At 51.7% G+C, this 16,430-nt stretch overlaps 1 protein-coding gene across 4 annotated transcripts; it reads left to right on the plus strand.

Annotated features, from left to right (window-relative positions):
* Nucleotides 1–3,124: 3,124 nt before the first annotated feature.
* Nucleotides 3,125–16,373, plus strand: Dbnl (drebrin like). 4 transcript variants are annotated; one of them, XM_051164774.1, is made up of 13 exons: nucleotides 3,125–3,292; nucleotides 7,366–7,421; nucleotides 9,357–9,469; nucleotides 10,083–10,157; nucleotides 11,195–11,341; nucleotides 12,666–12,743; nucleotides 12,958–13,109; nucleotides 13,230–13,281; nucleotides 13,611–13,704; nucleotides 13,984–14,079; nucleotides 14,174–14,283; nucleotides 15,014–15,119; nucleotides 15,633–16,373. In XM_051164774.1, the coding sequence occupies exons 1-13, from the start codon at nucleotides 3,210–3,212 to the stop codon at nucleotides 15,770–15,772; spliced, it is 1,302 nt and encodes a 433-aa protein (XP_051020731.1). In that variant the 5' UTR covers nucleotides 3,125–3,209; the 3' UTR covers nucleotides 15,773–16,373. The 4 variants fall into 4 exon arrangements, with proteins under 4 accessions (XP_051020731.1, XP_051020732.1, XP_051020729.1 ...); XM_051164775.1 differs by having other exon boundaries at nucleotides 13,233–13,281; XM_051164772.1 differs by lacking the exon at nucleotides 13,984–14,079.
* Nucleotides 16,374–16,430: the final 57 nt, after the last annotated feature.

A 16,430-nucleotide genomic window follows, 5' to 3' on the forward strand; every position in this document is an offset into this window, starting at 1 on the left:
TTGTTTGTCCTCTCCCAGGGCTTTGGTCAATTTAGGGAATAAGTTCTTGAATCAAAAGCCTTATTTTGAAAATAAACCATTGTGTGGGTGCTCCTGTGCCACCCACATCTGTAGATTTTTTTTTTTCGAGACAGGGTCTCTCTGTGTTCCTTAGCTGTCCTGAACTCACTTTGTAGACCAGGCTGGCCTCTCACTCATAGCGATCCACCTGCCTCTGCCTCCCGAGTGCTGGGATTAAAGGCGTGCGCCACCACACCCGGCCACATCTGTAGCTCTTATACTCCCAAGTCCAGTCCTAGATCAGTAACTTGACAGCAGATCTGTAAAGGGTAAGGTGATCCATGCCACCTCCCAGTGGACCATAGAAATCAGAGCTGTATGGGCTCAAGACAGGGTTTCTCAGGCTGTGGGGTGGATATCCTACACATCAGATACTCACATTGGCTTTCATCATAGCAAAACTGCAGTTATGAAGCAGCAATGAAATGCTTTGATGGTTGGAGGGGGGTCACCACAACTGTAGTAAGGGTCACAGCATTAGGAAGGCAGAGAACCACTGGTTTAGGTGATCTGTGAAGAATATTGGGGCTGAGGGGATGCTTTAATGGGAAAGTGCACTTTAAAAAACATTTTTTAAAAATTTGTTCACTTAAGCCGGGCGTGGTGGCGCACGCCTTTAATCCCAGCACTCAGGAGGCAGAGGCAGGCGGATCGCTGTGAGTTCGAGGCCAGCCTGGTCTACAAAGTGAGTCCAGGATGGCCAAGGCTACACAGAGAAACCCTGTCTCGAAAAACAAAACAAAACAAAACAAAAATTTGTTCACTTTACATCCCAATTGTAGCCCCCTCCCTCGGAGAAAGTGCGCTTTTTGCACAAGCTTGAAGACCTGAGTTCAAACACCCAGCACATGTTTTAAAAGCTGGATTTGGCTCCGTATATAATTTCAGTACTGTGGGGTGGCAGAGACAGGAGCGTCTCCATGGCTTCCTGGCTGCCAGCCTAGCTTCAGGTTCAGGAAGAGACCTGCCTCTAAGGAAAGAGGTGGAAATGAAAGGGCAGACACTTGGCATTGTTCTCTGGCCCCCCAGTAGCATATACTCCGAGCCATGTCCATATACTGTACTCGCGCGCATGCGCGCACACACACACACACAATCAATGTTACCTCTCGTGTTAGATTTGGGTTTGCTAAATGGAGCTGAAGTTTCTTTTTTGAGACAGGGACTCACTCGGAGATACCAGAAGAACTAAAATTGGATTTCAGGGTAACTGGGGCAAAGGTTAAGAAACAGGCCTACAAGAGATAATCTGCCCAGCTGCAAAGAGCAGCCTCACCAGAGATAGTGTTGCTTAGTGACTGACCCAAAGGGTCCCACTGCAGAGAGAGTTGATAAGAGACCCAGTTTTATGGCCACATTCCTTCCTGCCCTAGCAACCGACTTATCCTGTCGGGGAGAACAAAAGAAGTTAGGCCATGGGTGGTCTTGGCACCCTTTTCTGCTTAAAGGACATTGAGAGGATGAAAGGACCTCACATCACAGCCTCATGCGCTCCTGAGACCCAGCATTTGAGGCATTGGGTGCAACCCAGCTCAGAGATGAATAAAAGATTCCTCTTGTATTTTACAGCGGTTTCATGTGTTTTCTGGTTTTTTTTGGGGGGGAGGAATCAATCTGGGCATAGCAACTTGTAGTCAGGAACTCACTCTGTAGACCAGGCTGGCCTCAAACTCACAGAGATCCACCTGTCTCTGCCTCCCAAGTACTGGGATTAAAGGTGTGTGCCGTCACTGCCTGGCCACATCACGCCCACCTTTTTTTTTTTTTAATACTTAAAACATTTAAAAATTTTTTCTTTTATACAGTATTCTGTCTGCATGTGTGCCTGCACACCAGAAGAGGGCACCAGATCTCATTATAGATGGTTGTAAGCCATTTCTCCATCTGAGCCATCTCTCCAGCACACACAACCAGCACTCTCCTCCCTTGTCTTTTTGCTGTTGTTGTTGTTGTTTTAATATTATTTGTGTGATTGTTTAAGTGTACCATGACCATGTCTGGTGCCAGAAGAGACCAGAAGAGGGCATCAGGTACCTAGGTCTGGAGTTACAGAGAGTTGTGAGCTGCCATATGGATGTTGGGAATTGAATCTGGGCTCCCAGGAAAAGCAGCCAGTGCTCTTAATCACCAAACCATCTTTCCAGCACTCAATCGCCCCTCCCCCTCCTTCTTTTGTCTTTGAGAAAGGGTCACTCTTTCTTGGAACTATGTAGACCAGGTTTGCCCCTGCCTCCCCAGTGCTAGAATTAAAGACATGTGCTGCTGCACGCGCCTTCCAGCTCCATTCTTGCAACATTTTAAATGTAGTAACTTCTTCAGTGTTCTAGTTTCATTCCTCTTGCTGTGATAAAAATACCCTGACTGAAAACAATTTAGAGAAGGGTTTATTTTAGTTTACAATTACAGATTATGGCCTTTCATACGGAAGTTGAGGCAACTAATTTTTGAACTATCTGTCAACTTCTTTATTTTACTTAGATGGTCTAGATAATGCCCAGGCCGGCCTAGAATTCAAGCTTCTGCCTCTGCCTCCTGAGTGCTAGGATCACAGGCCTGTACCTCCACACCGGACACCGCAGATTATTTATTTATTTATTTTCCTTTTTTGGTTTTTCCAGGCAGGGTGTCTGCGTAGTTCTGGCTGTCCTGGAACCTGCTGTACAGACAGGCTAGGCTGAATTTAGAGATCCACCTGCCTCAGCTTCCCGAGTGCTGGGTTAAAGGCCAACACCATCACGCCTGGCTATTTGATTACATTTCTGAGGTGCACGTGCATACATACACAGGTTCAGGAGTACACGTTTAGAGACTCGGGAATCTACGCCTGCGCTCAAGCAAAATACATTAACTAAAGAAGAATGAAAAGTAAAAAAACCAAAAACGAGCGCGGTGCTCGAGGCCACGCCCTGGGGACTGCGGAAGAGGACATAAGGCCACCCCGCCTCCTATCTTAATTCACCAGCTTCCATTCCATCGCAAGGCCACCCGCAAACGAGCACCCAAATTCTCTACTTCCGCTTCCGGATTCCTGGGCGCGGCTTCTTTGCGTCAGAGGCGAGGCTTCCGGCCTCCGGGGCGGGGCTTCCGGCCGTCAGTGGAGGCCGGCAGAAAGCTGAAGCTGCTGCCTCTCTGGGACCGTGGGGCGTGCCATGGCGGTGAACCTGAGCCGGAACGGGCCGGCGCTGCAGGAGGCCTACGCGCGTGTGGTCAACGAGAAATCCCCGACCGACTGGTAGGCAGTGAGGCGGGTCCGGAGAGACGCCGGAGCGGGAAGGTGGGGTCGCGGCGTGGCCGTGGAATTACAGGATCACCTACCTGTCCACTTCTCCGCAGCCTAACGAGATGCTGCCCTACCCTCGCCACCGCTGTCCCCCAGCGAGTACCCCCCCCAGGTCTCTTCCCTGCCACCTAGTGGTCGGCCCTGCCCTGGCCGTCCCTTGAAGGTCTCTTATCTGGTTGTGCTTGCTGTCCTCCAGGCTCCCTCCATTTCTCGGACTTTGCTGGACAAAGGGGTCCCGCGCAGCTCTCCAACTCGCTAGAAAGCTCTCCAAACTCTCACGCCCGGGTCTTCTGAACCCTGAGTTCAGGAAGAGGCCTTGAAAATGGTAGAACAGTGGGGTCGAGGTCATGAGCGCAAGGATGTTCAGCCGTCCGGGTCCCTGGTTCTCTGATCACGTTTCTGCATTATAGGAAGGGGACTGAAAACGGTGTACTGTCACCTGTTTGAGAAAAGACTCTATCTTCTCCCCACCCTAGGACACCCTCTGCTAGGCTCATTGTATAGGTTTCATCCTGCTTTTTTTTTTTTTTAACCCGAGCTTTACAGTACTGGATCTGAAGTTTCTGGAGTGACCTGCCGAGCCCTTCCTCTCTTCAGCTTTCTGCTGCATGCATACTTGTTTATAGTAATTCTCTTTGACTTTCCTATGTGCTTAAATTGTTTCCATTAGCCAGTTAGCGCTTCTATTTCAGAGAAATCTATTAAGTGTGGCAGGTGAACAAGTTCTGGGCAGTACAAGCCGGACCTTGGAGATGGAGCTCTGGTGGGACTACCACTACCCTGTGGTCAGCACTGAGGGACACCATTACTGAGTCTGCCTGTGTCGAGTCTTCCCTGGGGACTTGCCCCATTGCATGACTCTGACCAACTGTCTCTTCTCTACAGCATTGTTTCCCCTCCTCAATCTCCTGGCCCCTCAGTCTCCTCAGGAACCCACTGTTTGGGGAGTGGTACCCCACAGCCTAGCTAGCAATGCACTTCTTCCATCCTTCAAATTCTTCACTGAGCTAGCTAGCTTGCTTGCTTTTGAGACAAAGCCTCAGTATGTAGCTCTGGCTGGCCTGGAGCTCACTGTGTAGACCAGGTTGGCCTTGATCTCATTTGTCTCTCGCTCCCAGGTGCTCACTGAGCCTCTTACTAGAATCATCTGTTCCACTTTGGTCTGACACTGTCCTGCCTCAGCAGCTCACTGTCCCTTCCGAGGGTGCAGAGCCTTCTCTTTCCACACAGTTCTCATCTGCCCAGGCAGCCACGCTACTGCCCAGCTTCCCAGAGTACTGCAGACCATGCCGCTCCAGTTGAACGAGCCTCCACCCTCATCGTCACAGCCATTTCAGTAGTTCCTCAGCAAGCCTGTGTGGCAGGTCCCCACTCGCTAGCTGAGAAAATATCTGGGCCATCTAACTTCCCTGCCCAGAACTGCAGTGGCTTCCTGTTGCACTTTGAGTGAAGACCAGACTCTCGCCTGCCTGACCTGGATCCTGTTGACCCTCCTCCTTACCAGTCTGGCCCCACCTGTTGACAGCTCTTGTACCAAAGTCTTTCTCTTCCTCAAAACTGCAAGCTAGTTCCTCATCGGAGCCCTCGACCTTGCTTCTTCCTTGCATGGAACATACTTCTACATCATCTTGGTGGCTTCTTGTCCTTCATGGCTCTGTGCTGGGGTTGTCCTCTCAGGCCTCCGGAATTCCTGTACATGGACCACGTGCAAGCCTGGTGCCTTCAGAGGCTGGAAGAGGATGTGTGTGTGTGTGTGTGTGGGTCCCCTGAAACTAAAGTTACAGTCACCTTGTCATCTCTCCCACTTTCACTTCCTCGCTGGGAACCCTCATGGATTGTGTGCCTGTGCGTGTCCTTACCTCTTCCGTACCACGGTGGGGCAGGCCTGTTTCTGTCCCTAGCGCCTAACTGTTGTGTTCTGGGTGGATGGATTAAGCCGTGTAGAAAAAGGAAGAGATTGTCAAAAATGAAGTAGTCTTCAGTGTGAACAAACAGTTTGCACAGCGCTGGTCCCGAGGCACTGTAGGCCAGAGCCATAGCTTTAGTTTCTCATGTATAATGTAGCATCAGCCTCCTCCAGAGAGTGTGGCAGGACCTGTGCTCATCCGGTTCCTGGCAGTACTTTAGCAGCATGTGTTTGTCTCTCCCGTTGGAAGGTGAGCTCTGTGGGTAGGAGCTTTCAGGGACCAATCATAGCTGTAGTCCTGTCAGCAGACACATATCTGCAGAATGACTGGGTGGTGCTTTCTTGCTGTACAAAGCCCGGTGCACCATGCTTTTTTCACATTGATTTGAAAGAAGGGTAGAACTCTGTTGAAGGTAAGAAAAAGCCTCTGAATTGGACATTTTATTTTGGGGTGGTGTGTGTGTGTGTGTGTGTGTGTGTGTGTGTGTGTGTGTGTGTGTGTACGTGTGTAGATGCATTCACAGGTACATACAGGTGTAAGTGTGTGTGGAGGCGAGAGGTCAATGTCAGTCTTTCTCAGTCATTCTCTGCCTTACCTTTTTTTTTTTTAAGATTTATTTTCTGTGTATGAGTGTTTGCTTACATTTATGTATATGCCCCATGTGCGTGCCTGTGCCTATGAAAGCCAGAAGAGGGTGTGGGGTCCCCTAGAACTGAATATACAGACAGTTGTGAGTCACCATGTACGTAATGGGAAACAAACATGGGTTCTTTGCAAGAGCAGAACGGGCTCTTAGCCACTGAGTCATCTCTCCAGTCCTACTTTTGTTTTTAGGAGGAGATAGGGTCTCATTCAACTTGGATCTCACTAATTTGCTAGGCTGGGTAACCAGGAAGCTCCAAGACCCATCTGTCAGCCTTGCCAGCACTGGGGTTATGAGCACTGTGCCTGGCTTGTACGTGGGCACAGTTCTTCATGCTTTGCGTAGCAAGCACTTGAGTCACCTCCCCAGTCTTGATATTTTATTGTTTTGTTTGAGCCAGAATCTCACCATGTAGTCCAGGCTGGTCTTGAACTTGTGGTGACCGTGCCTCGCCTCCTAATGCTGGGATTACCAAGCATGTGGCACTATGCCTAGCTTGAACTGAAAAACATTCTTTTATTTTTTTGAGTCAGGGTTTCTCTGTGTATCCCTGGCTGTTCTAGAACTCACTCTGTAGACCAGGCTGGCTTCAAACTCACAGAGATCCACCTGCCTCTGCCTCCCGAGTGCTGGGATTAAAGGCATGCGCCACCACGCCTGGCTCCTGAAAAACATCCCTGAATGTGGTTTCGAATAGAACACAGGAGAAAGTGAGGTGGGTTGGAGGTCCAGTCTTGACACCAAGCAGGAGGGCTTTTCTTTGCTGCCCGCTCCCTTCTGTTCTCTGCTGTTTGTCCCAGCCCCTGCCCTGACAGCCAGGGCTCACCACAGTCAAGAGGAAGGGACTTGTCTCTTCCTGAGAGCTCTACCAACTCAGGCTGAATGCAAAGGTGCCTCCCAAGGCACTGTCCTCGTTGGCTCTGGGCCTCACTATAGGAGCCTCTGTCCTGGGAAGCAGCATCTCCTGTGTGTCTCACTGACTCTGGGACATGCCTGCTCACAGTGCTGACGACCTCTTAGAATCTAGCCTGGAGCTTCTGTGAGACAGTGGACAGCTTTGCTGTCACTTGGGTCAGTCCCTGTACCTCGTGCCTGTTGGCCCTGCTGAGGTTGTTAGTGTTGGTGCAAAGTTCCTGCTAATGTCAGGGCTCCATGTTGTGCCCCTAAGGTGTGCTTGCCTGTGCCAGACCCCCTCTTCCGGTTGTCCTCTTTCAGTGGCCTTTCTTCTGGCCAGTTGTCTCCCATAGCCCAGACTAAGCAGACTCACTGTACTTCCTCACTGCTGCTAGAGAGCAAATGTACTGACATTAGCATGTCCGTTGGCTTTCTCTCTTACAGGGAGTCCCCGTAGCTAGCCTCAGAGTAGCCTGTTGAGCAGAGCAGGACACAGTGGAGCCTGTGCCTGCCGTGGTAGGTGCAGAGAAGGCACAGAGCCCTGGGTGCTGGTCGCTGAGCCCACTTATGTTTCCTTTCAGGGCTCTGTTTACCTATGAAGGCAACAGCAATGACATCCGTGTGGCTGGCACAGGGGGTGAGTATGAATCTAAACAGGCTCTCAGAACCCAAACGGTATAGAGTGTTAGACCCAAAGGGGAGAGGTGTGACTAGAGCAGGCCATCGCAGCTGACAGGGGACTGAGGCACACAGGCGTCTCCTTCCTCAGTTCAGCTACAGTGACCCTTCGCCCAGTTGAGTTTTCCTGCAGACCTTTTATCAAATCAGCTCCCTTAAGCGCTCCTCCTGATCTGAACGTGGACCATCATCAACTAGGATGAGGAGCAGTGCCATGTCAGCCACAGCACACTGATGCATTCCACATATTTGTTAGTGAAAACATTCTCTGGCCAGGCTAGGGCAGTGGTGCTAAGAAGCAGCTGCCCTCCAACTCCAGGGCTGCCCCTGTCCAGGGCACTGCACGTTGAGAATGCCAGCCTTGAAGCTGGCCCAGGTGAAGACCCACATGTGTATTCTTTGATTCTGGGCAGCCACATGCAAGGGCCTAACCCTCAGTAGGGAGAGGCAGTGTGGCTGCAGGTGGCCATGAGGACCTGGCTTTGGTGGTCAGCATGTCTGCGCAGACATACCAGCTTTTGGTCACCACTGGGAGCCAAGATGCTTGTGGTATGGGGCACACTTGTCAGCCGAAACCCTGACTTCTTCCATGCTCAAGGCTGGCATGACTGTCCGTGGGGGCCTTCCTGACACCCTCTACTCACAGCTCCAAGTGAGAGCCTGGAGCGTGCTCCCTGCTCAGGCAAATGAGAGTGTGGCTTTAGTTACTATTGTTGATAGAACAATCCCTTTTCACTACGAGCTATTCTTGCTGATGCATCCTCTTTCCAGAATTGTCACCAAATAGTCATTTCATATGACACAACAGGAGCCTGCAAGTTGCAGATATCAGCATTCTGAGCTTTCTGCTGGACCCTGTTGCCACCAGAATGCTGACTGCCCTGGGTTCTGTGGAGCCCGGGAGCTAGAATGCCTGGCCCAGCTCCTCCTATGACTTGGGAAGTTTAGAGATCACAGTGACAGGAAGAATGGCTTAGGGCAGCTCGTCCTGACCCCAGCTTTGACAGTTGACCTAATTCTTCAGTTTTGCAGTGTTCCCAAATGTCTGACTCTGGTGGCCCTGGAGTCTGAGTGGACATGTCATTGGTGACAAGGAAACACTAGTAGCCTATTGTTCCAGGCCTTCCTTGGTACAATTGCCATAGAGATCTTCCATTCAGAAATCTGGTGATAGGCAGGTAAAGTGGTGCACACCTTTAATCCCAGCACTCAAGAGACAGGGGGAGGCAAATCTCTGAGTTTGAGGCCAGCCTGGTCTACAGAGTGAGCTTCAGGACAGCCAGAGCTATATAGAAAGACCTGTCTCAAAAACAAAAAAGAAGAAGAAAAGGTAAATATAGTAAAAATAGCAATAAAAAAATTTTTTTTCCAAGCCAGGCGAGGTGGTACACACCTTTAATCTCGGGCAGAGGCAGGTGGATCGCTGTGAGTTCAAAGCCAGCCTGGTCTACAAAGTGAGTCCAAGACAGCCAAGGCTACACAGTGAAACCTTGTCTTGAAAAACCAGAAAAAAAAAGAAGAAAAAACTTCTATTTCCTTTCTTAGTTTAGAGAAGTGGTTTTTTGTTTTGTTTTTAGTCACCTAACATGCTTGTCAGCAGTGTACTTTCTTGGGTCCCACCAGCTCTACTAACTCACCTGAGTGAAGTTGGGTCCCAAGAACCTGGTCATTTATATTCTGTTTATTTATTTGCTTATTATTTTTGCGGTGCTGGAAATTGAACCAGGACCTGATGCATGCTAGCCAGGTGCTCTGCCATTGTGCGCACTCATGCTCAGGAGTTTGATTTTAAACTTGGGTCTGAGGTAGGTGGGGTGAGCACTGATGGAGAGGTGGACCAGACACTGGTGGGCAGGGGTGCAGGCTGCCTCTGACCCTCCCTGTAACTCTGCAGACGGAGGCCTGGAGGAGCTGGTGGAGGAGCTCAACAGTGGGAAGGTGATGTATGCCTTCTGCAGGGTGAAGGACCCCAACTCCGGCCTGCCCAAGTTTGTCCTCATCAACTGGGTATGTGGATCCATCGCTTCTAATCCCATTGGGGAAATCCCTTGTCTGCTTTCCTGCACGCTGTTCACTACGTCAGTAGAACTGGGAGCTGTAAGTGGTGGAATGAGCAGAGTAGACTGACCGTTCATTCACTGTGGACCGAGGAGTAAACGGCTTTGCTTGGAATCCACCCTCCAAGCCCAGAATGATCCCTGCAGAATGGTGTAGGAGTGATTACAGGGAAATCCTCACCCTGTCCCCTTCTTAGTGATGGCTCTGATGAAGTGGGGGGGTGGGGTGGAGGGGGGGCTGAGGTTCAGGGGCCTGGGGAGTACAGGGATAGGAGCGCCAACAGAATAGATCTCCTAGTTGGGAACCAGAAATGCTTGAGCAATGCTCCCATGTGGGAAGCCAGCAGCCTTCTTCTCAAAGAACGTCCTGAGCGCCTTGGAAAGTATGAGGACTGATCTCATCTATGTGAGTCATTGGGAGAGTGGCTCTGGCTCTGGCTTGGAGTCAGGAAGAGGGAGCATCTCTTAGGAGAGCTAGGGGAACTGTTGGGTTCCTGGGACATGGGGGCCAGGCAGTGGCTTTGGAGGAGGCCTGGATCATGCTGTCTGTGCTTGTGTTGCAGACAGGCGAGGGTGTGAATGATGTGAGGAAGGGAGCATGCGCCAACCACGTCAGTACCATGGCCAACTTCCTGAAGGTAAGAGCCGAGCCAGGCCTTGCAAGGGTCTTGCAAGATCCAATACTATAGACTCCTGAGTCCAGGTGACTTGGAAAGGAGCTGGAATAAGGAGCAACCCCGTGATTAATGTTCTGTCTGGCCAGCGGTATGAGCAGAGCCACCTCAGGCTGGCTTCATGGGGCAAAACGAGCACCACTCCAGCACTGATCCAGGGGAGGCCCGAGGCCCGGCTTCTGTTTTGTTACGGTTGCTCTGTCTGAATGCTGTAGCAGCATCTGGCACTGTGATTCCTGCCTTTAGTCCCAGCACTCAGGAGACTGAGGCAGGCAGATTCTTTGAGTTTGAGGCCAGCTAGGGCTACACAGTGAGACCTGTCTCATAAAACTAAAAACGAAACAAGCAAACAAAAACCAGAAGAGTTAGGCAGCCACAGCAGGACTTGGAGGAAGGAACAGGCTGCTGCTGCCCTGCCCCGTGCCGCTGCATCCCTTTCCTGCCCACTAATGCAAATGTCCTTGTCACTTATCCTGCAGCCGTAATTTTTTCCAATTTCAGAGACATTTCCACCAAAGTTAATTTATAACTCAGTTGTCAACTGGCTTTTCACATTCCCAAGGTTCCTGGCAAGGAGACTTGGGACTGGTTTCCATTTCTGCCAACATGACTTGAGGCATACCTTAGTTTTTCATCTGCTGGGTGCAAGGAGCTTCTAAGCTTTTAAGATTTTTGCAGTGCTGAGATCAAAGATAGCTTCTCACCTGCTATGCAAGTACTGAGTTTATGTCCTCAGCGAGCTTCCAAGCACAGTAGATGTATAACAGCAGTTAGTGAGGTCACAGGTCAGCTACTGAGGAAGGGATCAGTGAGTTTTCACTGACTAGATGGAAGGTGCCCGAGTATCTGAGTGTTGAACTGTAGCAGCAACTGTACAGCAACCATGGCAGGGGAGACAGGGGCCCTGGTATGTCCTGACACGTGTCTTGTGTGCAGCAGTGGCCTTCACTGTGTGCACAGGTTCGGCGTGTATTCTCCTAAGCGTGCTGCTTCTGCTTTAGGGCGCCCATGTGACCATCAACGCACGGGCTGAGGAAGATGTGGAGCCTGAGTGTATCATGGAGAAGGTTGCCAAGGCCTCTGGGGCCAATTACAGCTTCCATAGGGAAAGCAGCTGCTTCCAGGATGCGGGGCCTCAGGCCCCAGTGGTGAGTGCTGCCCATCTGTTACCTTTCTCATGCCTAAGAGCAGGGACCAGAAATACAGTTCCCAGTGTCTAGGTGACTAATTCTTCCTGCTTGGCATGTTTAGATGCACAACCCCACTGGCTTGGCTGTTGTAGAGCCAGCTGTGGCAAAGGCCCTTCAGCAACTGTCTCCAGCGGTGATGGTCTAGAAGCCCCAAGGGCCACAGGGTCAGCATGACTTAGATGGTCCCTGGGAGTTGCTGTTGTGGAGAACTTCCAGCGGCTTCATTGCAGAGCCTGAAACCACATTGGTTGTGGCTCTGCCATCCTGCGGATCTCATGGCTGCAAACCACTTACTTATTGGTTTAGAACTGCCAAGAGTCTAGGATAAAAATCCTCTCCTGTGCCCATCAACAAGGACCAGCTGCACCATACACACAAATGTATATATGAACATACCCGGTGTTCTCAGGGTGCCATGTCTTTGCGGGTGGGTTCCCTGGGCTTTTTTGTTTTTCTTTTGGTTTTGTTTGTTTGTTTTTGTTTTTAAGATTTATTTCTTTATTATTATGTATGCAGTGTTCTGCCTACACACCTGGAGAGGAGCCCACATCTCATTATAGATGGCTGTGAGCCACCATGTGGTTGCTGGGAATTGAACTTAGGACCTTTGGAAAAGCAGAAAAGCAGTCAGTGCTCTTAACCTCTGAGCCATCTCTCCAGCCCCCCTCCCCCCCCCTTTTTAAGACAGGGTCTCTCTGTGTAGCCTTGGCTGTCCTGGACTTGCTTTGTAGACCAGGCTGGCCTCGAACTCACAGTGATCCATGTGCCTCTGCCTCCCAAGTGCTGGGATTAAAGGTGTGCGCCACACCGCCTGGCTTTTCTTTTGTTTTAAAGATGTATTTTATGTGTATGGGTGTTTCGCCTGTATGTATGTCTGTGCACTACCTGTGTGCGGTGCCCGTAGAGAACAGAAAAGGGCACCAGATCCTCCGTAACTGGAGTTACCGAGGCTACTCCATGTGGGTGCTGAGAAACGAGCCTTGTCCTCTGCAAGAGCAACAAGTGCTCTTAGCAGCGGAGCCGTCCTCCAGCCCTTGTTTTGTTTTTTAAGACAGGGTCTTGCTCTGTAGTCCAGGTTGTCCTTGAACTCAAGAACCTTCTGCATCTGCCTCCTGGGTACCCCTAGACTTTTTTCTGGACATCTTGCTGTGTCTCTTTGTGGGTGGTAGGTCAGGTCCCTTGAGCCTACTCTAGAGCTGGCAAATCCCCTTTACCCTGCCCCATCGCATGCCTGACCTTCCACACGGGCCCAGACCTCTAGCATGTACTATGTCGCCTCTAGGGCTCTGTGTACCAGAAGACCAACGCCATATCTGAGATCAAGAGAGTTGGCAAAGATAGCTTCTGGGCCAAAGCTGAGGTGAGTGCTGCAGTAGTGGGAAGCATACTGACAGGCCTCCTTTCAGGGCATTCCCTCTTACAGCTAGTTAAACTGAAGGCCCACATGAGTTAAGTCATGGAGCGTGAAGGGCTGTAGTGGGTTGTAGTGTCCCTCCCTGGCAGGGGTTGAGGCCGCAGGGGTTGAGGCCCTGGGGGCTGGCTGTACATGGCTGAGTGAGCAGCTCCTCCTGCAGAAGGAAGAGGAGAACCGCCGCCTGGAGGAGAAGCGGCGAGCTGAAGAGGAGCGGCAGCGCCTGGAGGAGGAGCGCCGTGAGCGAGAGCTGCAGGAGGCTGCCCGCCGTGAGCAACGCTACCAGGAGCAGCACACATCAGCTGGACCCCCAAGGTTAGCCCACCTTGTCCTGGGGCAGGTGGTTGTGGCTGCAAGTGCTTGCCTGTTCTGAGAGGCAGGAACCCTGAGGGGACAGCATGCCAGCCTCAGCTCTTCTAATCTCGGCCCTTCCAGCAGGACCTGTGAGCTGGAGCAAGAAGTGGTCTCAAGGAACAGACAGGAATGGGTAAGTTTGAGGCTTCTCTTTGCAGACCTGGGAACTTGCTGGTTTGGATTTGTCTTAGCACTTGGTGAAATCCTTGATCTTGGATTGAAGGCTTAGCCCAGACCTCTGCAGTCAGCCTGAGGTGCGTCTCTGCACATCAGAGAACAAATCAGGAAAGAGCCAGGGCGGAAGCTTTTGGGCAAGGGCCAGTTGTCGGTTCCTCTGCTTCCTACTCCCCGTTCTCCCCCACGCTCTACCCGAACTTAACACAGCTTTGAGGGCCTGCTTTTTGAGCTAGGAACAGTCGGGAGGAGCCTCTGGGTCAAAGCATGCTTCTGTACTTCTCCTAGGAGTCTGCGGGGCAGCAGGCCCGACACCCACGAGACATTTTCAAGCAGAAGGAAAGGGCTATGTCCACCACCTCTATCTCCAGCTCTCAGCCAGGTGAGACCTCTGGGCCTGGCCACAAAGCAGGGGGAGCTGAGGGGAAGCCTAGAGGCCAGGTGTTCCCCTCTTGTCCTGCATTAGTAACTGTCCTATACCTCTGACCCCTAAGGGACATAGAGCTCTACTGCCCCCAGATTTACCAGACAGCCTCAAACCCTGGGGGCCATCTGTACTTTGCTAGCCAGGGCCCTACTTCAGGCACACCTGGGCGTGTCTGCGCTGCAGGCGCTGAAGTGTGCCTGAGGTGGACCATGTGGTATTTGCTGGATTTTTCAGGCAAGCTGAAGAGCCCCTTCCTGCAGAAGCAGCTCACTCAACCAGAAGCCTCCTATAGCAGAGAGCCCACTCCTCCTGTCCCACAGCCTGGAGCAGGCAAGATCCTGATGACCCAGCCCTGGAAGGGAGTGGTGCCTGAGAGGGACTGTTGTGGGAAGAAGGTCACAGCCTGCTTGTCCCTTTGCTGCAGGTGTCTGTGAGGAGCCTGCACCAAGCACTCTGCCTTCGGCCCAGACGGAAGAAGAACCCACATATGAAGAACCCCCAGAGCAGGGCGCCCTCTATGAGGAGCCACCAGTGGTGAGTCCCTGATGGAAGTGGGGTGGTGGTGGACATAGGCCTGGGGTTCTTGTGGCAGGGTTTTGGTTTTTACTACTTGTTTTCATTTCGTGTGTATGAGCGTTTGGCCTGCATATCATGTGTGTGTGGTGCCTGTGGGGGCCACAAGAGAGTATCAGATGCCCTGGAATTGGAGTTGGAGATGTGAGCTGTCATGTGGGTCCTGAGAACCAAACTTGTGTCCTCTGCGAGAGCAGCAAGTGTTCTTAACTACTGAACTGTCACTCTGGCCCCTTTCCTGCTTCTGAAGGCTAGGCTCTCACTGTGTGGCCTTCAACTGGAGATCCCCTTGACACAGCTGCCTTTGGTGCAGAATTGCCACCATGCACAGCCTAGTTTTGTTTGTTTTGTGGCATGGATGGTAGAATCCAAGGCCTTGAGCATGGCAGGCAAGCAGCCTGCCAGTGAGTATCCTCTGACTTGGAGCTGTGCTGTGTGTGGGCCGGCACTCCTGCGTGATCGCTGGTAGATGCCCAGAGCTCCTTGCAGTCCTTGGCTGGAGGGATTTGTGTGCTTCTTTGAGCTTCTCTACCTTGGAGATGGGAGCTGCGCTGCAGGTATATCGGGCAGCAATGGCCCCTGGCCCCAAAGGCCCTCCTGCATTCTGTGCCCTTTGCCTCAGCCTCCAGCTTAAGCTGACCTCAGAGGAAGGCTGAGTCACGGGTAAAGTACTCTTTCTCACTTCTAACAGGTACAGCACCAAGAGGCCGGCTCTGTACACATCGACAGCTACATGCAGGGCCAGGGCCTCAGTGGACAAGGGCTGTGTGCCCGGGCTTTGTATGACTACCAGGCAGGTAAGATCCTCAACCTGACCATCACAGGTCACGGATCCTGAGACTAGGGAACGAGAATGTGTACAGGGCCTTCATGGTGGTCAGCTCAGGGGACGCCTGAAAGGAGAGATGCAAGGTGGAAAGCCCCTGCAGTGGCAATGCCCATGGCCTTGAGCTCCAGCCTTGAGCACGAGCCTCTAGTTAGCTGGCCACCATGCCCTGCTGGGAATCCCAGTAGCCATCCTTATTGCAGACCTGCAGGTCTGATCAGAGAGGCGAGGCCTCGGGGAACAGGCTGGGGCTTGTGGGGCTACCTTTCGCAGGAGTGCTCTGGAAGACGGACGCTGTGCCTTGAGAGGTGGCCACTGCAGTTACAGTCACAAGGGTGCCTTTAGGCTGCGTGGCAGTGGGCTGGCTTTGAGGAGGAAGTAAGGAGTTTCTGACCTTTAGAGCAGAAAAGGCAGGGCTCCCTGGGGACAGGGGAGGGGTGCAGCAAGGCCCTGAGATGCCATGCCTCGGCTTCCCTTCCCACAGCTGACGACACAGAGATCTCCTTTGACCCTGAGAACCTAATCACGGGCATCGAGGTGATTGATGAAGGCTGGTGGCGTGGCTACGGGCCTGATGGTCACTTTGGCATGTTTCCTGCCAACTACGTGGAGCTCATAGAGTGAGGCTGAGACCTGTCTTCCTTCTCCACCCAAGTGGCTTCCTTGCTGCTACAGGAGGGGGCCTAAGAGTTAGTGTTTGGCACTCTACAGGAAGGGAGCGTCAGTGGGGATAAGATTCGCTTTGCCTTGAGTGCTCCGTGACCCTACATGTAGCAGTGTCCCACTGCTCCCCCAAATGCTTACCACAATCTCCAGGCCCTTCTACCCCACACTTGACCCCAGTGGGAATGGCATACTGAGCCAAGCTTAACTTGGGTCCAGCTCTGGGTAATCTCTGTCCAAGGACAGTAGCACTGAGAAGGTGGTCTCAGAGCAGGGACATCTGGGGCTACATTCTGCACTTGCCTTTATTTCTCTGTGTGGCTTCTGAGGGGTGGTAGCTGCAGCTGTCTTGAAAAGCCCTTGGGAATCATGAACTTAAGAGAATTGCTTTTAACGAAATCTTGACCAAAGTCAGAGTAGACCATAACGGTTTGATAGCAGGGAGGTTTTCTTACTAGAGGCTTCCCTACCTCACTTCATTTCTATCCGCCTGTCTGTGCCGTGGGAAGGAGGGATGGGATGACCAAGGCCCCATCTCTGGGAATATGAAAAATCAAAGACATGACATGCATCATGTGGTTCACTCAGTATCTTCTGGCTCAGCCCATCTGCCTGATAA

Source organism: Acomys russatus, chromosome 22 (assembly GCF_903995435.1).
Source record: "Acomys russatus chromosome 22, mAcoRus1.1, whole genome shotgun sequence".
NCBI classification, from domain to species: domain Eukaryota; kingdom Metazoa; phylum Chordata; class Mammalia; order Rodentia; family Muridae; genus Acomys; species Acomys russatus.

Bases quoted from the DNA above. Each gene is read 5' to 3' on its own strand.
- Dbnl (XM_051164774.1), top strand. From the start codon at position 3,210: ATGGCGGTGAACCTGAGCCGGAACGGGCCGGCGCTGCAGGAGGCCTAC. The intron at 12,744-12,957 runs GTGAGTGCTGCA...CTCCTCCTGCAG, and splicing joins GCTTCTGGGCCAAAGCTGAG to AAGGAAGAGGAGAACCGCCG. The intron at 14,080-14,173 runs GCAAGATCCTGA...CCTTTGCTGCAG, and splicing joins TGTCCCACAGCCTGGAGCAG to GTGTCTGTGAGGAGCCTGCA.